The 23,054-nt window shown below is 45.5% G+C and overlaps 3 protein-coding genes across 3 annotated transcripts; 2 read left to right on the forward strand and 1 right to left on the reverse strand.

Annotated features, from left to right (window-relative positions):
* Positions 1-916: 916 nt before the first annotated feature.
* Positions 917-2,447, reverse strand: utp23 (UTP23 small subunit processome component; the record flags this gene model as incomplete). Its single annotated transcript, XM_080515868.1, has 3 exons — positions 2,162-2,447; positions 1,914-2,088; positions 917-1,342 (listed from the first exon to the last, which is right to left on the reverse strand). Exons 1-3 carry the CDS (start codon positions 2,347-2,349, stop codon positions 917-919), a joined length of 789 nt encoding a protein of 262 aa, XP_080371994.1. The 5' UTR covers positions 2,350-2,447.
* A 1,244-nt stretch (positions 2,448-3,691) lies between these two features.
* On the forward strand, positions 3,692-10,701 carry rnf5 (ring finger protein 5). The gene is made up of 6 exons (XM_080516565.1): positions 3,692-4,063; positions 6,650-6,668; positions 8,209-8,321; positions 9,593-9,650; positions 9,739-9,850; positions 10,231-10,701. The coding sequence occupies exons 1-6, from the start codon at positions 3,852-3,854 to the stop codon at positions 10,353-10,355; spliced, it is 639 nt and encodes a 212-aa protein (XP_080372691.1). The 5' UTR covers positions 3,692-3,851; the 3' UTR covers positions 10,356-10,701.
* Positions 10,702-14,020: 3,319 nt separating this feature from the next.
* aard (alanine and arginine rich domain containing protein) lies at positions 14,021-15,640 on the forward strand (the record flags this gene model as incomplete). Its single annotated transcript, XM_080515869.1, has 4 exons — positions 14,021-14,038; positions 14,245-14,332; positions 15,168-15,433; positions 15,518-15,640. 4 exons carry the CDS (start codon positions 14,021-14,023, stop codon positions 15,638-15,640), a joined length of 495 nt encoding a protein of 164 aa, XP_080371995.1.
* Between the last annotated feature and the right edge of the window lie 7,414 nt (positions 15,641-23,054).

The following is a 23,054-nucleotide window of genomic DNA, read 5'->3' on the forward strand; positions in this document are numbered from 1 at the left end:
GCCGGAAGCGGCTCTTGATCTGGATTTTTTATTATTTTTTTTATTTCCTCTCCATCGACTCGCCTCCACCGGTCGGAGCGTGAAACTGCATCCAGATCGTTTTAAAAAGAGTTTGCACAGGTACGACTGGCCAACTCTGTATTGCAGCACTTTAGATTAAAAAAAAAAAAAGTAAGACGTCTTCTTCCATGGAAAATAATCGTGTCTCCGATCAGAAACCAATTTTTATAAAAAAAAATGAACACAAATCTGATGCAGAGTTTGCATGAAGCACTTTTAGAGCATGATGGACTGAGACACATTAGAAAGTTCTGCATGCTGGTGTGAAATACTTCATAAGACTGCAGTTCTCCTGAATTACCACTAAATAACTGGAGGGCAGATTCAGTTTTTCAGTGTGGTTTTGTTTTAAAAAAAAGATATTCCTGAACATTTGGATTCAGCAGAGCGACGTCCCCGTTAACCAGAATATTTAGTTGGTTGTGTTTCATTCAATAGGCGACGCGGTCGATCATCTCGTGGAAACCTGGTCAGATTGTTTATCTTTAGGACTGAATTTAAAGTTGAACACACTTTAGATGTTTGCTTCCATTAAAACCTCTCCTGTCGTCCGAGTGCAGCGTGTATTTAAACCATGTGCCTGTAAACCTGCGTTTTATTTTGTATGAATCCCCCCAAAAAAGAAAATAAACTTGAGTCTGAAGAAATGTTGAAGAAGAGTTTCACCGTCTTGCTTTTCATTTTGGAGAAAAATAAACAAACACTTGTATTTTTAAAAAAAATGTGTAGGAAATCTTTTCTCTTCCACTCTTATAAATAGATCAGCAATCAGCCAGAACATTATGACCGGTGCTCGTCACAGCATGAGAACGGATTGTTCAGATCAGATACAGTCGGAGTCTTTCTGCCTGCAGCGCTATGCGTTAGCGGTGGCAGCCGGGACGTCCCCCCCCTCCGTCCTCCGCTTCTTGTGCCGACTCCTCTTCCTCTTGGCCCCCCCCTCCCCCTCCCCCTCCCCCTCCTCCGTCTTCCTCAGCGGCGGCGTCGGCACCCCGCTCTTCTTCCTCCTCTTCTTCAGGCAGCTCAGCGGGTTGGGGTTGCTCTGCTTCCTCTTCCTCTTCCTCCCCGGCCGCTCACCGCCGTCCTTCGCCGCGAGGCCCTGCTCCTCCTTCAGGCCGCTGATGCTCCGCTGCTGGGCGGGGCTGACCAGCTGCCCCAGCTGCGCCGCCTGGACGTGGTCCAGCGACGCCGGGCTGGGCTTGTCCAGCACGATGGTGTTGAGGATGATGTAGAAGAGGGGGACACCCGGGACGGCCTTCAGGCCGGTGGTCAGCGCGTGGTCCTGGGAGACGTCAACCACAAGCTGATTTACAGACAATACGAATGTAACCCCCCCGGCTAGATCTGAACTTCACACACCCCCATGTGGAAAGAACCTATACGAGGATATATGCGCATATATGAAACCTACAAGCAGTTTATATGCTGCATATATGCGTATATATGCCACATATAGGCAAAATTGAGGTGCATATATGTGAATATACAGGCCATATAGGTCTCCTGTACTGCTTCTTTATTTCCATATATATATATATATATATAGCCCGTATCTCACTTTGGAAACTGTCATACATTATCAAGGCAATAACTAAGAACTAACTAAAAAACAATTATACAAGAAGAACATATAGGTGCATATATGCACACATATATACGTGCATATATGTACCTATATAGGTGCCTGCATGCACGTATATGTGTACATATATGTGCATTTATGTACATATAATATAGGAAAACGGCCAATTTTATATATGTCACATATATCAAAACCTATATGTTTATATAAGTTCTTTCCATGTCCTAAAGGTTGTGGATTTGGCTGCAGGGTTTGTTGACAAGTGTTTTACCTGCGTCGCCACGAAGTAGTGGTGGGGGTTGGAGTCCTCCAGCATGGACAGCAGGCAGTCTGACGCCGGGACGGGGCTCTTCATGTGGGGACACCTCCTCACCTGGAACCTCTGCAGGATGATCTTGGCTCCGTACAGCTGCTTCCCGAGGGTCTCCAGCTCCTTCAGGGCGCAGCTGTGAACGAGACGAGGGGCGAATGAAGCCGAGGTTGGGGGGGGACAGGTGAGACGAGGTGGACGGTCCTCACCTGGTGGTGCACAGCTGCACTTCTCCCATCAGGTATTTGGGCATCTGCTCCTTGATCTGGATCTTGTTTTTCAGCGCCGCCTGACAGAAGGTTCCGTCGACGAGGATCTGGAAAGGCTCCCTGAAGCTGAAGTTGTATTTGTAGAAGCTGATCGTCTTCTTGGCTTGTTTCTGTCTTTTTATCTTCATTTTTCCGCGTTCGGGTTGACGAGTTGTTCACAAATAGTCCTTAAGGAGCCCCGTCACTATTTTAAAACATTACTTCGACTCACGAAAGTTGTTTTTTTTCCCCCTCTTGAACGTCAATAAACACTCAGCGTGGACGTACAACACGTTATTGGTGCGCTTCTCTCAGGACTCCGTGCGGAAACACGAGGGCGGAATCAGTTCCGCGCGCACAACTAGCAAAACGGATCTATATTTAAAGTTTCTGTCTTTTAAATTTCCAATTCATTATTCATTAAATGGTGGTAAAATAGGAATTTCTAAGTTTAGTATGGATCTTTCATAATTTTACTGCAATGTTAAAGAAAAGAAAAATTCTGTGTGTTGTGGATGTTTCATACAAACATCCCTGATAGAATAAAAATAGAGCAAACCAACAGATAAATATGTGTAAACTTGAATTGATATATAATATAATATAATATGATATAATATAATATATCATATCATATCATATCATATCATATCATATCATATCATATCATATCATATCATATCATATCATAGCATATCATATCATCATATCATATAATATATCATATCATATCATATCATATCATATAATAATCAAAGTCAAAGTCAAGTCAAAGTCAGCTTTATTGCCAAGTGTGCTAATATGCATGACATACAGCACAGATGAAATTTCAGTCCTCTCGGACCCACAGTGCAAAAGGGCATGTAACAATATATTAAAATTAACAATTTAAACATTTAAAAATATATACACCATATAATCCTATAATCAGTAAAGTGACATGTACACAATGTCTCTTTTGAGTACATGTCACTTTACTGTTTATAGGATTATAATAATAATATAATGATCCTCATTTTTTATAGCTAGTGCAGTAGTGTAATTTGTATCTACAACATAATTTGAGGTATCATTTGAGAAATGTGCGTTGACATTTTGAGACATTTTAAGCCTAATAAATTTACAGTTTTGGGCAATACAAATTAAATGCAACGAAATGTAATGAATCATTTGAGTAGTTTGTGTGCTGTGCTGAAGTATTTCTTTAAAAAAATAGTTTAATTTAACTTAAACTTAAACTTAAACTTAAACTTAAACTTGTGTTTAAGTACCATGTGATCATTTTTACAGTAATTGTATTCGAATATACTTGTTTCTTCACATCATCATAAAGCATAATAACATGAAAAAAAATGCACAAAATAGTTTTTAATCTCTGGTTGCTCTTTGCTGTTGTTGTTGTTGTTGTTGTGGGCGTGGCTCTGACCTCCGCCCCGCCCCCCTCGGCAGGCGCTCTGTTTTGCCCGGAAACGGAAGCCCTGTGTCAGGTGGAGTCAGCACGGTTGGTCGGGCTCTCGCTCGGAGGCTGCAGCCGTTTCAGCGGACTCTCGCGGCGGACGTCAGCTCGGGTCCGGTCCGGTCCGGTGAGCGCGCTTCCCTTCCCTTCCCTTCCTTTCCTTTCCCAACTGACGACGACGACGACGAACCAGCGATGGCGGCCGCGGATCCCCGGTCCTCGAGTGACGGCGGGCCGGCCAGCCGGGGAGGATTCCCGGCCGGGGAGAGCAGCAACGACCGCGACGGACCCGCGGGCGGCAGCAGCGGCGGCGGGGAGGGCGAGCGGGACCGGGCCACGTTCGAGTGCAACATTTGTCTGGACACTGCCCGGGACGCTGTCATCAGTATGTGCGGCCACTTGTTCTGGTAAGACACGGGGCGGAGGAGGAGGGGGAGGGGGGGTGCGGACGTGCAGACGGGGGGGTTTGTTTGTGTTCCCGTGCAGCCCGGCGGTGCGGAGTGTACGTGTGTGCGCGGCCTCTTCTGCGGATCACGCCTCGTTAACCCGCTTGACAGAACCAACATGGCAGTGCTGTCGTACAGTCGAATCCCCCCCCCCCCCAGGGTCCGGACCCCCTGCTGTTCCTCCCACCCCCACCCGTGTGATCCGCTCAGTGGATCATATGAAGCCCTCACGGCACGTGCGCAGGTGTGACACGTTAACCTGTGTTCCCAGCGCCTGCTGATCGTCGTGTCAGATAAACACCGAAGAGTCAAGAATATAGAAATCAACCCGGGAGACGCCACGCCCTCGTTAATCGCGGCCGGTCAGCAGGTGGGTGTGAGGAGAGAACCTCTGAGCGATCAACCTGCTGAATGTGAGCAGGACGATGACGTGAAGACGTGTCGTTTGAACAAGACCTACACAATATAAACCATGAACTAATCTCCCTGTTCCTGTGGATTATGTCCAGACTAAAAGTCACTTCTCCGAGTTACAAAGCGACGGAAGCGTCTCTGGCGACTTTATCCCTCGGTGGAAACGACCGCAGGCCGACAGCTGTGGTTTGGTGTCCCTCCTCCTCCTCTTCCTCCTCCTCCTCCTCCTTCCCGTAGACTTGATAAAGACTTACGCAACCCTCAACCTCCGAGTCACTCCGCACTGAGAGTGCACACATGCCCTGTGGTGTGTGTGTGTGTGTGTGTGTGTGTGTGTGTGTGTGTGTGTGTCATTCACGATTCATGACTGAAGGCCTGAGCGAGGCTAATGTGAGATTAGGGCCAAGTGAGGGGAGGATTGGGGCCTTAAAGGCCCTGAGGTCAGTAGTAAAAGTCATAACCGGTGTTTCTAGCTCACACACACACACACACACACACACACACACACACACACACACACACACACACACACACACACACACACACACACACACACACACACACACACACACACACACACACACACAGAAGGAAGTGCAGCTCCTCCAGCTGTGTGTGTTCCACTGATGTTGATCTATGTGTGTGTGTGTGTGTTTAGGCAATACAAAGGTGGACAGATGTCAACAGTCCAGAGTTTTGATAGGATCTCTTCTTCATCTGTCAGTGTTTGTTTCGGTGACGCAACCCTGGTGAATGAGAGGAACTGACAAAAGCTGTTTGCCTCCCGCGAGTTTCCATTAATGCCCCCCCCCCCCCCACCACCTGTGAAACCCACCCTGTCAACAACATTACGCTTTGTACTGAAAAACAAGACAAACCAATGTGTTGAGCTTCCTTCTCGTCTCAGAACTTGAACTTGGAGACGCTTTTTGAAAGGTTAGTTTGTTGCTGACGTTCTAAATGTCTGTGGAACTAAAGCTGACACTCAGCGGGGGGGGGGGGGACGACGCCGCCGCCGCCCCGCCCACTTCCTCAGAGGACAATAATTCCTCCTCCGTCCTTATTCTCCTGAAAACACCCAAACCAGTCAGGAGTTCCGTCCGACATGGAAGGAAGACGGTGTTCTATTAACTGTTCGTCTGTTGGAACAGCCGTACAGTCCAGGCTCCTGTGTGATGTGATGTAACGTCGCTGCCGTGTTGCGTCGTCCCCCCTCCCCCCCGCCGCCGCCACGCGGTGATGAAACAGTCAGCAAGCGCTGACGTCGACTCACCTGCTGCAATTCCACAGCAGAATGACTTCGCTGTTGCAGGTTAAACGACGCTAATTAGAAAAAAAAAACCTCTGAGGACTGAAGGTCCTGCTTGTGCACGGGAGGCGTCGACGTCGCCGTTAATACTTTGAGGTTAATGAGGCGGCGGCGGCGGCGTCCCCCGGAGAGAGCCCGCTTCTCCTTTAGGTTTCACCAACTTAAATATTAAGAGCAAAGCTTTAATATTCTGCGATTGTTCGCCGAGTCTTCATGACGACTGACGCCCTCGCCGTTCAAAAACACCTTTAGATACAATGTAGAACGTCTGAATTGGATCAAAGAAAACAATCCCGTGGCTCCGCCTCCCCTCCGTGACGTGACGATCTGAATTGAGGCCGTCCATGCGTGTGCGCACACGTTTAATCAGGCGGGTCGACGGCGGAAACTCTTCATTCAGTGGGATTTGAACCCGCAGGAATGTTCCTCCCAGCTGCTGCTTATCCAGAAAACAAGCCCTGCCTGTTCCGCCGCCCGGCCCGGGAGCTTCACTCGTCTTAATCTCACCCGGAATCCGAAGCGCTGAGACGTAGCGTCAAAGCGGGAACCTTGAAAGGGAAGCCGAGGCGCCGCACAGAATCTCTCCCCCCCCCCCCCCCCCCCCCCCCCCCCCCCCACTGAAGTGATGAAAGGCGCTGGAGTGTCTTCGTGTGGAGACGCTTCATCTCCTTTGTTTTCAATCTGGCGATCTGACGAACCAGCGAGAGAGACGGGGGACAGACGGGGACTCTGGAGGACGGGGACGTCGCTGACATTTTGCTGAAGAAAAGAGCTTTTGTGAGGAAGTGAAATTAATCTTTCTGTGTCTCTCTGTTTGTCCGCAGCTGGCCGTGCCTTCATCAAGTGAGTATTTCCTCTCTGGGGCTTTTCAAGGGTCCAAACCAGGATTTATATGGAGAAATTCAACCATTGTGTAAAATCTAATCGAAGAACATTTATAGTTTGAGTCAATAAAGCTGTAAAGGGAATATTCTTAATAGTACTTTACTTTGTTTTACATTTCTAATTATTATTTTATAATAAAATTGAACAAGAATTTCACAGTTGCACAAAAAGCACCGTCCTCTATTCTGGCTTTATTTATTTTGCGCGGAAACAAATAAAAACTTCAACGGAAATCCACTGTAATCAGTTCGTCGTGTCCATGAACGAGGCTGAGAGTAAAAAAAAAATAAAAACGATTTTTTTAAGGCAGAATGTTTCATTATAAAATTGGCTTTATGTTGAGATTGTTCTCATTTTCACTTGTAGTTCTTTGTTTTTTTCTGAAAATATAGATTTTATTGAGTATTTCTAGTCTTCGCCACAACAAACAAAACCCACAATTTTACTATTTTTATTAAATTGGTGTGTTTGTGTCCCCTGGTGAACTGGAGGCGGAGCTTCCTGTGGAGTTGTGTGACGTAACCTGGGCCTGGAAGCTGCGCTGCTCAGTGCATTTAATGCAGATTAAAGGAGTTAATGTTAATGCACTTAATGCTTCTGTTCACCGCGGCTTCCCTCCACTCAGTCGCTCCTCAGAGCTTTACATTGTTTTCACGGAGGAACGAAGCATTTTTCTATCGTTCTAGGCGTCAGTTTCCACAACGGCCAAGATGTTATCAATACATCATGACTCAGAATTCATAGACATTTTTGTACAAAGGGAAACATGTCGGTAGAGTAATAAGAATTCAATTCAGAGACAATAAAGGAGTTTTGCACCCTGAACTGAACAATCTGCAGTGGATTTCCTAAGTAAGTTTTTCCGGCTTTTTTTTGCAATGAAAGTTGTTTTTTTTCTTCAAAATAAATCACCCAAAATACGGTAACATTTTCAAATTCAAAGGCCCGTTAGCCACCTTTTAATATTATTCAACTGAAAAAAAAACACATTTGGGGATGTTCATTCAAACGGTAAAAGCAATAGAATTAGGGGCAATAGAATAATTTTTTCGAGTATGATTTATTTATTTATTTTTCGACCACCCTTATATCCATCGTAATCGCGTGATCGTGGTCTCAGTGTCCCGTTAGAAATGTTCTTTTATCTCTTGAGTGTTGACTCTTCCTCCTCAGGCCTCGTTTCCATGACAACGTTACACGTGACGGCACCTAATCCATTAAAAAAACCAAAAAAAAAATCAAGGTGTGTGTTTCCACTGCAGCAGCGGACACACTGACTGCGATGTAGTTAGTCTGCCAGGCCACCGGAGGGCGCTGTGGCTTGATGCACTATGACCGTGAGAGAATCTTAGCAGATACAGTGGATCAGAACGTTGTCGTGTGAACGGAGAAAGTGAAGGAAGTTTTGTGTTCTAAACTCGTATCTGTCGCCGTGTGAACGCCCCCCTGACACGCCCACTGACACGCCCCCTGACACGCCCCCTCCTCTGCTCCTCAGTGGCTGGAGACTCGGCCCAGCAGGCAGCAGTGTCCCGTCTGCAAGGCGGGAATCAGCAGGGAGAAGGTCATACCGCTGTACGGCCGAGGGAGCTCCAGCCAGGAGGACCCCCGGTACCGTGTGTGTGTGTGTGTGTGTGTGTGTGTGTGTGTGTGTGTGTGTGTGTGTGTGTGTGTGTGTGTGTGTGTGTGTGTGTGTGTGTGTGTGTGTGTGTGTGTGTGTGTGTGTGTGTGTGTGTGTGTGTGTGTGTGTGTGTGCGTGCGTGCGTGCAAAATGTACCTCCTAACTCCTTATCTATCAACTTTCACCGAACCACCTGGATGACGTCACGGGGTTAAGGAAAGGTGTTAGGAGGCTTCCTAAAGGAGTTAAGGAAAGGTGTTAGGAGGCTTCCTAAAGGAGCTATCAGTCTTTCCTAGGCTATAGGAAGCATCAGTGTTTCCTAGGCTAAAGGAAGCATCAGTGTTTCCTAGGCTAAAGGAGGCTCCAAAGGAAGCATCCATGTTTCCTAGGCTAAAGGAGGCTCTAAAGGAAGCATCAGTGTTTCCTAGGCTAAAGGAGGCATCAGTGTTTCCTAGGCTAAAGGAGGCTCTAAAGGAAGCATCAGTGTTTCCTAGGCTAAAGGAGGCATCAGTGTTTCCTAGGCTAAAGGAGGCTCTAAAGGAAGCATCGGTGTTTCCTAGGCCAAAGGAGGCATCAGTGTTTCCTAGGCTAAAGGAGGCTCTAAAGGAAGCATCAGTGTTTCCTAGGCTAAAAGAAGCATCGGTGTTTCCTAGGCTAAAGGAAGCATCAGTGTTTCCTAGGCTAAAGGAAGCATCCATGTTTCCTAGGCTAAAGGAAGCATCCATGTTTCCTAGGCTAAAGGAGGCTCTAAAGGAAGCATCGGTGTTTCCTAGGCTAAAGGAGGCATCAGTGTTTCCTCGGCTAAAGGAGGCTCTAAAGGAAGCATCGGTGTTTCCTAGGCCAAAGGAGGCATCAGTGTTTCCTAGGCTAAAGGAGGCTCTAAAGGAAGCATCAGTGTTTCCTAGGCTAAAAGAAGCATCGGTGTTTCCTAGGCTAAAGGAAGCATCTGTGTTTCCTAGGCTAAAGGAAGCATCGGTGTTTCTTAGGCTAAAGGAAGCATCAGTGTTTCCGAGGCTAAAGGAAGCATCAGTGTTTCCTAGGCTAAAGGAGGCTCTAAAGGAAGCATCCAGCCTCCTTTCCTTTGCTCATTGAGAATTCAGACAGTCGTCGTCATGGCCGCTACACAAAACCCTTCCTGGGTTCAGGAGAAGTGGACAGAGGAGGAGACAGGAGGGACATTTGGGACGAACCGTGTGTCTTGAGTCTTACTGGACATTTTCCTCCTGGTTGTTTTCAAGCTTCCTGTGTTTTTCCCGCTCAGGTTGAAAACTCCGCCGCGGCCTCAGGGCCAGAGGACGGAGCCTGAGAGCAGAGGGGGGGTGCGTCGCTTTGCTTCACTCCCGCCATCTTGGTTTTCTTCCCTCCCGTTTCTTCTTCTATGTCATGTTGTGTTTGTTGTGTTTCCAGATGTTCCAGGGTTTCGGGGACACGGGCTTCCACATGTCGTTTGGAATCGGCGCCTTCCCCTTCGGCTTCTTCACCACAGTCTTCAACGCCAACGACCCGTTTCACAGAGCAGGTGATCGATCAGCGTCGATTCATTTAACCACCAGTCATTAGTCCTCCAACGCAGGATTTAGCTTTTCTCACATTTTCCTCGGTTCTACTTTAAAAATACCTTTTTCTTCTCTTTATTTATTGAAACTCTAAACGTAAGTTTGCATTGTGAGACTTTCCTCTATATATCGGAGGGACAATGTCTACATGTTATACTGATGAACTGAATATTCATGTGGATGTTTACTATTAAACACAAACGACTTCTTGGAATTACTGTGATGAAATTAATTCAATTCATTAATTTACTTGTGATTAAATTAAATCCAGTGACCCCAGACATTCTCATTTCAAAACGTTAAACATGACGCCCGCCCCCCCCCCCCCCCACTCTGCCCGCAGATCAGTATCCAGCTGATCACCACGGCAACGGCAACCTCAACAACGGCAACAACAACAACAACTGGCAGGACTCGCTGTTCCTGTTCGTGGCCATCTTCTTCTTCTTCTGGCTGCTGAGCGTGTGAAAGAAGGATGGATGGATGGATGACTGGGAGAGGGGAGCACACACACACACACACACACACACACACACTGGTGTTACATTTGCTAACCTGTTAGCGCTCTGGCCCCGTGGCGGGTAATAACGGCAGACATTGTTTACTCCTCCTCTTCCTCGTGAATCGGTTCAATCTCTCCGCCCCTCCTCTTCATCTTGTGCGGCGCCCCCCCCCCCGTCGCTACACACACGACGGGACAGTATTTGGCGTTCGGGACGAGCGGCGTTTACAGGAAACGACCTCCCGGAGCTCGACGGGAACCGCGGGAAGCGTTTTGTTTTCTATTTGTCTCAAGAAAAAGAAAAAAAACCAACCCGACTAACTGCCGTTGCACTGTGACGTTGGCGTGTGTGCTGCTGTTCAACCACGTGGGTTCTGTGTGTCGCGGTCGTCCTGCCGGTTCGCTCGTTTCCTCCGTGTGTGTTTAGTGTTTGATCGCTGACCGACTTCTGGCCGGACGAACTCCTGGACGCTTCCTTCAACCGCCACCGCGAGCCCCTTTACTTTTTTTTTTACAACACTTCCTGTCGCCAGCGGGATTCGAACCGGCGTCCAGGAAGAGGGCGGATTTAATGTTAAGAAGTTTGAAAACCTTTTATTGAAGGTTAAAATAACACGAAGCATTCGCAGGTAACTGAACAAAGTCACCCCCCCCCCCGCCCCCCCCCCTCCCCCATCTGTGTGAATATTAAAATACTTCCTGTTTTTTTTATTTTATTCCGTTTTGTTTTGACGGTGTGTGTCTGAGCGGGTGTGTCCACATTATATATTTGTATATGTGAATATTGTAAATGCTGTTTTTACGTGTTTCTGACTGGACGACGAGCTGCGAGCAGGAGCCTCCGACAGTTTTTGTAACTTCTGTTTTAAAAAAACAAAAAAAAAACAAAGAGCCTGAGTTAATTAGTCCGCTCCAAACAAGGTTTAAATAAACGTCACCAGAGAGAAACAAACAAACAAACAAAAAAAACAAAACTTTCCCTACTAATGTGACTTCATGCGAGGATGAGGAAGTTACTCTTCGTCAGCGTCAGATATTCAGAGAAGAAGAAGAAGAGGAGGGAGTCGTTTCCTGTCCGAGCTGCACTTCGTCACCTGGAGGCTCACGTGACACTAAAACAAGTCGGAGGTCTTCTGGTGGACAGACGAAGCCGATAGTCCAGCAGATTAAAACTTGACTAAAACAAACTCCACCTGTTCTGTTGTTTTTGTGTCGTTCAGCTTGTTTTTTTTCTGAATTAATTGAATTACAGGAGAGCAAATACTTTTAGGCAATCTATATTTCCTATTTCACCGACGTTGGCCTCCCCCGTTTCATTCACAGTTGTTTATTTTTTTGTAATTCCGATCCTGCAACTCGGGGACCCACAAAACAAACATGTGACCTTTGACCTCAGGGGATAAACGGCTGACGTCCACATAAAACTGCTTTGTTCCTTTTGTGGAAAGTCTGTTAAAGAAACCTGTTGGTTCTCTAAAATTATATTTGGGTTGAAATAATATTTTTAGATGGTTTAGAGTTTATATAAATCAAAACATTGATCCTTCCATCGGTTGACGTTCTTGGCTTGTCTGCTGCCGCTTCCTGCACAGAGCTGAAGGAGCCACCAGGGGGCAGCAGAGTCCTCTGCACTCGCTCGCCTCATCCCAACACAAAGTGAAGAAAAAGCTCCTGAGACGCATCAAGAAAATGATGGCGATAAAATTTACCAAATGTCTGTTGCTAACAAATATTTTGGTAAAACTCCAAATGTATCTTCAAGTGAACTTTGCATTTATTTTCGAGGTCCGGGGAAGTAATGAAAAGAAAACCAGAGAACATCTTATGTTTCTGCAACTCTTGTTTTCAGGATGTTTGGGAAAGAGGGAACGTGTCCTTTGAATAAAACAAATTTGAAATCATTTCAAAGAGTAGGGACTGGCGGGTGTGGCGAGTTAAACCCCTCTAATCATTAACGAGCCAGCTTTAACTTCACTTTTTTGTTTTAAGGTAGTACAGATAATAGAAAACAGTAAACATTTCCACAGACGTGTGATGATAAGCAATACATTCTATATACAAAAGTAATACAAACAAGTGCTACCTCAAATACTATTTACATAATGTGTGTGTGTGTGTGTGTGCGTGCTTGTATATGAAACACTAAGTGTGACTTGGTTACGTTTATGGAGGAAACAGAGGAGAAAGGAAATAGTTTGGTAACATAAAAAGGAGCAAAATGAAAGAAAAAAGAATTGTAAAGTCATTAAAAATATATTAGACATTTCTCTTCCAGAGTAGGAACATTATTGGGCGAGAGAGAGAATATGAGAAAGTGTAGGTGTGTGAATGCGTATTTACATGTGTATATGTGTGTGTGTATAAACTGTCTGATAAACACTGATAATGTTACAGAAAACGGACACTAAACATAAAAATAAACAGAATAATGGAATAAACAAAATAGTGAATGGATGATGAGTAAAACAAATTATATTATGCAATTCTTAAGCTAATTATCCAAAAAATAAATAAAAGTGAAATTATCCATTTTGTAGAAATTGAGTTTGTTTTGGAATTGAGGCGGTTAAATAAATTCAGGGAGTTTTGACTGAGATTCTGCAATAATTTAGTCAGAAAGCGGATTTTTCCATTGGTGTCTTCTGATATTACTTTTTGATTTCCAGTTTGTGAGGATGGTTTTCTTGGCGATGGGTAGGGCTACAAGCAGTCGTTACTTCACCATTTGTAATGGGGGGATGTGGGGGGGGTGGAGGCGGTGAAACACATTCGTGGTTTCTGATCCCACACAGGCGGCTGCCGTCCTGTTTGATTCCATCAGGCAACGACGTGTCGGACGTTTGTGTTCGTGTCACTGCTGCTCAGCGTCGACCTGCTTCCTTGACCTTCAGGAGGGACGAGTCCAATCCCTCCACCCTCTTCTCACGCTCCACAGAACCCCCCCAACCCCAACCCCAACCCCCCCCCCCCCCGGCACTAATGGAGTCATCGCTCACTGCTTTACGAGCCCTGACAAGAGAAACTGCTCACACACACACACACACACACGACAATCTTTTGCGAATCGCTCTACGAGCGTATTTATCTCTCAGGGTGAAGAGGAACTTGTCTGGACTTGGTTTGGAGGCGTCGAGACGTTTTCACTTTCTGGTTTCACACTGCAGGAGTGGAAACACATCAGGAGGACATGCAAACTCCCCAGCGAGGAAATCACACCTGCCATGGATTTATAGGGCCAAATAGTATTAAATAGTTCCTGAACTCCACCTGTCGAGTGGAGAGAGAGAGAGAGAGAGAGAGAGAGACATCTGCAGCCACTGTCGTTATACGTCCAGTAAGAGGTGACAAGAAGGATATTTCTTGTACAGATTCAAGGTTCAAGGTTCAAGGTGTTTTATTGTCATCTCAACAGTAAAAGCCAGGTTTCACAGTGAATGAAATTCTTATTTTGCCGTCTACCCTGGAGCCGACATACATAAATAAGTAAGTATATACACAAAAAATAGAATAAAAATAGAATAAAATAAAATATAAAACAAAATAAAATAACAGAGCAGTGCAAAAATATTAGTAAGAAAGTGAGATGTGCAAAATGTAAACATGTCAGACGCTGTTCAGAAGTCTGATGGCGATGGGGAAGAAAGAGTTTGTGAGTCCATTCGTTTTGCATTTCAAGCTTCTGTACCTCCGGCCTGAGGGCCGAAGCAGAAGCTGCAGCGGAATATATTTAAAACGATCAGGTATGTATGAGAAAGACACGCACTCTGTATGTGAATGAACAGATTTTTTTTGGTTTTTCGAGTAAAACGTGTCCATGTCTTCTCGTTCTCCTGTGACGTGACGCTTAAAACGGAGCGTCTCGTTTTCCTGGAAGTGAAGAATCGCGTCGGGACAAAAGCTGCACGCTGCCGGGACGTCACGTCGCCTCCCAACGCCGCTCCATGTCGGTTCTCACTGCCGCCAGGAGAACACACTGGACCTCTGTCTGGTCTTTATACAGAAGTCATGAGAGAGAGAGAGAGAGAGAGAGAACTGCCCGCTGCTGCCAACAAAACCGTCCCACCGTCCCCGCGGGGGAAGGAGACTTAACGTCGGGCACAAAGGGTCCTGGTTATATTTCACCGTCGGGCCCTTTTGTGCCGGAGCTCCGGCCCGGCGGCTCCTCGCCCGAACCTCCACGGCTCCTAAGCTGACAAGCAGGTCTTATTTACGGAGGAGCGCCGCCACGGCCCTCTGGAGTCGGGGGGGGGATTGAGTAGAGTGTGTGCTGAGCATGCAGAGGTTTCACACATGAGCTCGTTTCTCACACGGGGGGTGGGGTGGGGTGGGGGGGTCAGGATTTACTGGGAACCAGAGAGAAAGAGGTAGAAGAGGGAGGGGGGTGGGGGGGGCACTGCTACTGTTGGAGGGCCTTTTCAATTCTTTTAGGAGGCAACAATAGTCTTTGTCCGGGATCTTCCACCATTCTTATTAGGGTTACCGAAAAGAGGCGGAGGAGGGAGGTGGGCGAGGAGGAGGAGGAGGAGGAGGAGGAGGAGGAGGAGGAGGAGGAGGAGGAGGAGGAGGAGGAGGAGGAGGAGGAGGAGGAGGAGGAGGAGGAGGAGGGTGTTTCTCCATAGTAACAATGACAAAACAGTTGAGCAGCAGCCAGGCAAAGTGGTGACCGGAGCTCAGATCAGACCAGAGCCTGGTGCAGCCGGAGCTCCGTCCCCCGTCCTGCAGTGTGGCCGGACCTCCACCTCCCCTCCCTCCCACCCCCACCCCCACTCCCCACCCAGCCGGGAGACACCAGGAGAAGGAGCAGGAGGTCCACGCTTCCAGCCCCGGCATGGACCGAGACAGTCACACGGAGGACACCCTGTCCACCATGGTGCTGGAGAACATCAAGAACAAGCTGATCCACGCCTTCAGAGGGTCCAGAGAGGACCCCCGGGACTCCGGCCCCGGGGCCCGGCCGCTCAGCGTCGGGAGGAGCGTCCAGGCCAACGAGGAGCTGCGGCGGGCGCAGATCGACGGGGCCATAACCTGGCTGAGGTCCGAACTGGTAAGACGGAGCCGGTCCACAGAAGGGGGGGGGGGGTCCTCAGCCCGGCCACACTAACTCTGTGCTTTCATTCTCGCCATGCAGCTGGAAATGCGCTCTCAGGACCTCCAGCTGGCTCAGACGCTGCTGGGGCTCAACACGGAGATCCAGAGGCTTCGGAGGGAGAGTTTTGGATATGTGGAGGTTGAAGGGGAAGAGCAGCAGTAGCCGCCCCCTCCCTCTCTGACCCCCCCCCCCCCCCCCCCCCCCCTCCCCTGTGGAGGACTCACTTTACTGGAACAACTGAATTACCCCAATGCACATGGGAAAGGTTGAACTGAAAGCATTTGATAGCGGTAAAGGCCCGTTGTAGCTAGATAAGTCATCACCGACACGGGAAAACAGGAAAATAGACACCAGTTGCATGTAAACCGGATTTACGGAGAGAGGAACAAGTAAAGATCGTTTTGGTCATTTGCACTTGCGCAGAGGCGCGCTCGCGAAAACTATTGTGCTTCTTTGATGGATGAAAAACGTTTTGAATGTAAAGATGAAACGGAGAAGAAATTAAACACAAAGTCAGACTCCGTCACTGTGTTTGTCTTTATTATTGAGCTGGCGGGCTGTGCCACCTGTTCAGGGAGGATTCAGAATCACACACCTCGTCCAACCAGTTCACACTCTCTCGACGCACTACTGTTGTTTGAACACAATTAAATGTCGTTACTATTTACATTTACTATGCCTTATACCTTATGCCATATACCATATGACCTTATTCCGGAAGTTTGCGTGGGCGCCGCCATGCGCGTAATCACACTTCCGGTTTAGCCCCGCGCTACTTGATTTGCGATACCAGTCTCTTGAATTGTTTCCAATTTTAAGGTACTTTTAAGCTAGTTTAAAGCTATCAGAGATGGCCGGGGTTAATTGCGCAGTGCGTGGTTGTCACAATAGCTGGATAAAAAGGAAGCTAACTCTGTCGCAGCTTTGTTTTGAGCACCAGAAGAAGAGGTCTGAGTGTTGTGGTCCTGTGTTTACCTTGCACTGCCCCCCTACCAAGGACGAGGATCGGCGAGCTTGGCTGAAGGCACTGAATTTAAAGAATCCGCCGAAGTTACCTTTCGTCTGCTCTTTTCACTTTGTGGATGGTAAACCTCCACCTGAACATCCTTACCCAGAGAAATGGTTGGGCTACGTCGCTCCTCTGAAGAAACCTCGTCGGGTGCTTTGTGAGACCATCAAGTAAGTTGATATCGACTTTAAACAAGCCGTTTGACGAGGCCTGATCTCGAATCAAAAACAATAACGTCATTCTTTGATTTGTTAAAATTATGTTAAGTTACTATGTGATGTGTTTTATGTAACATTTTGTTAAACTATGAAAACCAGAGGTGGGCAGTACACTGTTAGCTAGCTACATTCACACTAGCTCGCTGCAGTTAACTTGAGCAACATTTTCATAAACTTGTACGTTTATGAGTCATTTTCTGACACCCTAAAGTAATACACCTGTAATGCATTTGAATACTTTTTGTTAATAAGCTTTATTTTCACAATATAAAACCACTTCTGTGTCTTGCACTGCTTCCAAAATGATTGTTTTTCTTGCTTTGGTGGTGGTATCACAGTGAGTAATCCCGACTATTGTTTTGTAATAACGTTACTCTTAAGTATACATTTTTATACTCTACCCTATCCACCTCTGGTAAAAAAATCAATAAAAAAATGTTGTATAATTTCTTAAAAACTAATTGAATTTGTCTGTGTCTTCAGCTGCATCTGCCACCTGTGCTGTGGAAGACGATACCTATGAAGAAGAAACACCTTCACTTCCTCCTGACCACCACTATACAGCTACTGGGCCAATATTAGACCAGCCACTTAAATGTGATCAGGCAACACAGTGTTCAGGTCCCCGAACTGTACAGACAACTCCTACGCTCTGATCACTTAAGCCTGCTGTACACTGGTTTGCCCTTGGAAGGTTTTGGTTTTTTGGCTGATCAGCTGACAAAAGATTACAAAAATTCCTTTCAGATGGACGCTCGTGATCAGATCTTTATGTCACTGATGAAGCTCCGCCTAAATTTGCTGCAGGATGACCTTGCTGAAAGATTTCATGTGTCACAGTCACAAGTCAGCAAGATTACATCGCTGTGGTTCGACATCATGGAGGAGAAGCTGAGGAGTTACATCCCTTGGCTGCCCAGGGAGACAATTCCAGCAGGTGATAATGTACATGAACAGATTATTAAAAAAACAAACCTATTTCCAAGTGGTGTTGCCAATGTAGGCTTTGTTTATTTGTACATTAAAAGAATTAACCTCTCATATAAAGTGTGAATTATTTTGCTTGTCGTTTAAATGAAAATAACAAAACAAAATAATTAAAAATGTCGGCATATACTATTTCCGGTCATCTTCTCATGTCATCCACCCACTCTGAAATATCTCTAGGGTGAGCCAAAGATATTCCTCATGAGCTCCTCAGTGCATGTGTGGTCTCTTCCCATGTCGTTCTCTCCATGTTTCTGTGACAGACAATGAAAGACAAGGAATTAGCAGAGTCAGAAAAACAAAGTTTTACAAATGGAAATAAAATATAACAGACTATTGGTGCAACAGAAAGTATAATAAGATAAAGTAGCTGTACTTTAGTTTTTACATTCATGCTTTACTGTTCTCAGTTTTAGAATAGACTAGACTACACTATCATCATCAAATGTATGAGCCTAAGGTGATGGTAGTGAGCATTAATTAAAATCTTTTAAAACAACACAACTATCAAATGATTTAACAGCTGTCTGTGTCTTTCTAGTGGCTACTAGATGAGTGTGAATATTACGTACAAACACTACTACGTTTGAAACATTACACCACCACTATCTTTACAAAGCATGTTGTGGGTAGTTTTTAGTCGCTGGGTTTTTTTAATAGATGCCTTAATATCCTAAGCAAGACGCGGCTTAAGAATCGCTAGACCGGCTGCGTTAGCCTGTCGTCTTGTAAACACTACCAACTCACTGGTGTCAAGCCAGCCCTCACTTCGGAAAACGACGTCAAGCCAGCCCCCACTCAATTTAGCGGTGCGCGTATACGCCATGCATTACTGTAAGAGCAAACTCGGACCTATTTCAAAATAAAAGTGACGTTTCAATGAACGAAATATCGCCTTCATTCAGATAGTTAATGAAACACAAATTAATACTCTAACTAATAACGACAAAGAAAATAAATTACTTTCATACTATCATTATGAACTAATACTATGAACTATAATAAAATGAAATTATAAAACTATTGCCCACAGAAGCCAAAAAAAATGTATTTTTTATTAGTATTACTGTTATTATAATACTATAGATAAGGATCAGCCAGATCTGATTAGAAATTTCAAAATAAGAGCCATTTGAAATACCATAACTGAGTAACATTCATGCCAACTTTGAAGTGATATTAAATGGAATTTCCACGTTATCATTTCACAATTCCACTTCAGACTGATAGTAGGACACCCCAGGATGCCTCTCACCAAGTATCAGCCAGATCTGATGTGGAATTTCAAAACAAGAGCCTTCTGAAATACCATATCTGAGCACCTATTGTACCAACTTTGAAGTGATATTAAATGGAATTTCCACGTTATCATTTCACAATTCCACTTCAGACTGATAGTAGGACACCCCAGGATGCCTCTCACCAAGAATCAGCCAGATCTGATGTGGAATTCCAAAATAAGAGCCATTTGAAATTGCTCATCAGAGCAGCATTCATGCCAACTTTGAAGTGATATTAAATGGAATTTCCACGTTATCATTTCACCATTCCAATTCAGACTGATAGTAGGACACCCCAGGATGCCTCTCACCAAGTATCAGCCAGATCTGATGTGGAATTTCAAAATAAGAGCCTTCTGAAATACCATATCTGAGCACCTATCACACCAACTTTGAATTGATATAAAATGGAATTTCCACGTTATCATTTCACAATTCCACTTCAGACTAATAGTAGGACACCCCAAGATGCCACACACCAAGTATTAGCCAGATCTGATGTGGAATTCCAAAATAAGAGCCTTCTGAAATACCATATCTGAGCACCTATCACACCAACTTTGAATTGATATAAAATGGAATTTCCACGTTATCATTTCACAATTCCACTTCAGACTGATAGTAGGACACCCCAGGATGCCTCTCACCAAGTATCAGCCAGATCTGATGTGGAATTCCAAAATAAGAGCCTTCTGAAATACCATATCTGAGCACCTATCACACCAACTTTGAATTGATATAAAATGGAATTTCCACGTTATCATTTCACAATTCCACTTCAGACTAATAGTAGGACACCCCAAGATGCCACACACCAAGTATTAGCCAGATCTGATGTGGAATTCCAAAATAAGAGCCTTCTGAAATACCATATCTGAGCACCTATCACACCAACTTTGAATTGATATAAAATGGAATTTCCACGTTATCATTTCACCATTCCAATTCAGACTGATAGTAGGACACCTCAGGATGCCACACACCAAGTATCAGCCAGATCTGATGTGGAATTCCAAAACAAGAGTGTACTGAAATAGCACATCTGAGCACCAATCACTATCTTAGTCTGATATCCATCCATCCATCCATCCATCCATCCATTTTCTGCCGCTTATCCAGGGCCGGGTCGTGGAGGCAGCAGTCCAAGCAGAGTTGCCCAGACTTCCCTCACCCCAGACACTTCCTCCAGCTCTTCCCATGGCATCCCAAGGCGTTCCCAGGCCAGCCGAGAGACAGTCCCTCCAGCGTGTCCTAGGTCTGCCACAAGGCCTCCTACCGGAGGGACATGCCCGGAGCACCTCCCTCGGGATAGGGAGGCGTCCGGGGGGCAACCGAAACAGGTGCCCGAGCCACCTCAACTGGCTCCACTCGATGTGGAGGAGCAGTGGCTCTACTCCAAGCTCCTCCCTGGTGACTGAGCTCCTCACCCTATCTCTAAAGGTGACTGAGCTCCTCTCCCTAGCTCTAAAGGTGCGCCAGCCACCCTATGGAGATCCCGAGGGAGGCTGGAGACATTGAGTCCGAGTGGACCATGTTCTCCACTACCATTGTCGAAGCTGCTGTTCACAGCTGTGGCCGTAGGGTCTCCGGCGCCTGTGGCGGCAATCCCCGAACCCGGTAGTCTGGGCAACTCTGCTTGGACTGCTGCCTCCACGACCCGGCCCTGGATAAGCGGCAGAAAATGGATGGATGGATGGATGGATGGATGGATATCAGACTAAGATAGTGATTGGTGCTCAGATGTGCTATTTCAGTACACTCTTGTTTTGGAATTCCACATCAGATCTGGCTGATACTTGGTGTGTGGCATCCTGAGGTGTCCTACTATCAGTCTGAATTGGAATGGTGAAATGATAACTTGGAAATTCCATTTTATATCAATTCAAAGTTGGTGTGATAGGTGCTCAGATATGGTATTTCAGAAGGCTCTTGTTTTGAAATTCCACATCAGATCTGGCTGATACTTGGTGAGAGGCATCTTGGGGTGTCCTACTATTAGTCTGAAGTGGAATGGTGAAATGATAACGTGGAAATTCCATTTTATATCAATTCAAAGTTGGTGTGATAGGTGCTCAGATATGGTATTTCAGAAGGCTCTTATTTTGGAATTCCACATCAGATCTGGCTGATACTTGGTGTGTGGCATCCTGAGGTGTCCTACTATCAGTCTGAATTGGAATGGTGAAATGATAACGTGGAAATTCCATTTTATATCAATTCAAAGTTGGTACAATAGGTGCTCAGATATGGTATTTCAGAAGGCTCTTGTTTTGAAATTCCACATCAGATCTGGCTGATACTTGGTGAGAGGCATCTTGGGGTGTCCTACTATTAGTCTGAAGTGGAATGGTGAAATGATAACGTGGAAATTCCATTTTATATCAATTCAAAGTTGGTGTGATAGGTGCTCAGATATGGTATTTCAGAAGGCTCTTGTTTTGAAATTCCACATCAGATCTGGCTGATACTTGGTGTGTGGCATCCTGGGGTGGTCTACTATCAGTTTGATGTGGATTGGTTTGATGACAACAGGGAACTTCCATTTAAAATTAGTCTGATATCAGAGTCATTCAAGCCCAGATAAGCTGTCAGAGGGCTATTATTTTATACACCTTATCAGGTCTACTATCAATCTGATGTTAAATGAGTCGGAATTTCTCCAAGACCTACTGTTCTATTGGGCCTTTAATTTTAGTAACGTGATCAGAGTGGGTTTATATCTATAGTATTATAATAACATTAATACTAATAAAAAAAAGTTTTTTTGGCTTCTGTGGGAAATAATTGTATTGATATGTCATTTTTCTTAGTTTGTATCAACGATAAATTAATTAATCTTCTTTATTGTTATTAGTTATAGTATTACTTTGTGTTTCATCAACTATCTGAATGAATCTCGTTCATTTAAACGTCACTTTTATTTAGAAATAGGTCTGAGTTTGCTCTTACGGTAATGCATAGTGTATACGCGCACCGCTAAATTGAGTGGGGGCTGGCTTGACGTTGTTTTCAGAAGTGAGGGCTGGCTTGACACCAGTACCAACTCCGCGCTGCGGCACTATAATGACAGCATGTAGCACTGGACACACTCTGATTTAGACTGTAGTCTGTAATAAAGTCAGCTCTATATGGAATATTGTGTTTCCACACTTAAGAATCCTCCAGATTGTTGTTGTTTGCTCTCCTCAGTGAAGAGGAGCTCCGTACTGAGCACACAGAAGGGATGCGATCTGACCGGCAAACGGGCTATATAAACACCTCAAAGTCGTTTTCAAACTATCAACACAAGCAATGCATCGTTTACTCGTTGGTGTACATGATCATAGCACATTTGAAGCAAAATAACCTACCTTATGTGATATTTTAGACGCAAGTCTTCCCAGTAATTCTCCGTAGAAATTAGTGATGATCAAATTTGAACGAATCGTTCAAAACCCGCGAGTCACTTTACTGAACGGTGACTCACGAGTTTTCACGTTCATTAACTCGTTCACTGAGTCATTTTTGCTACAGCCTCCTTGTAGCTGGGCCGCTAAGCACAGCAGCTTCCGGCTCCTGACATTCACGTGCGGCAGTTTCAGCACACTCGAGTCAGCTTGTCGGTGTCGTTCAGCGCGAATGACCGACTCACCTCCCTTCAATCGTTCAGCGCACATGACCGACTCCCCTCGAAACTCGAAAGAGTCGTTCACTGAATCGGTCAGTAGCACTTCCGCTGTATCGTTCACCTCATGAGCGGTGAGCGGTGAGCCCTCCCCCCCTCCCTCACCTGAAAATCTGCAGCGGCGCTCCGCTCAGAAAGTTTCTGAGTGACAGCGGAGAAGAAAAAAAAATACATTGTTTGTTTCACAAAGCTTGAAGAAATAAATACACAATAAATTATGTTAAAAATACGACTTTGTTGCCTTCAATGCTGTCCCCTATAATTAGTTTCACCCTTTATAAATCACGTTATTTATTAATAGAAGTAAAACTATTTTTGAGAGTTGTGAGAAGAAAATCAAAATGCTGGAAGTGAAAGGTTTCCTATCTGAGCAACTCCTTCCCCGAACGGCCGACCTTCTTGTGTGGTGGAGATCTGG

This window comes from Blennius ocellaris (assembly GCF_963422515.1).
Source record: "Blennius ocellaris genome assembly, chromosome: 20".
NCBI classification, from domain to species: domain Eukaryota; kingdom Metazoa; phylum Chordata; class Actinopteri; order Blenniiformes; family Blenniidae; genus Blennius; species Blennius ocellaris.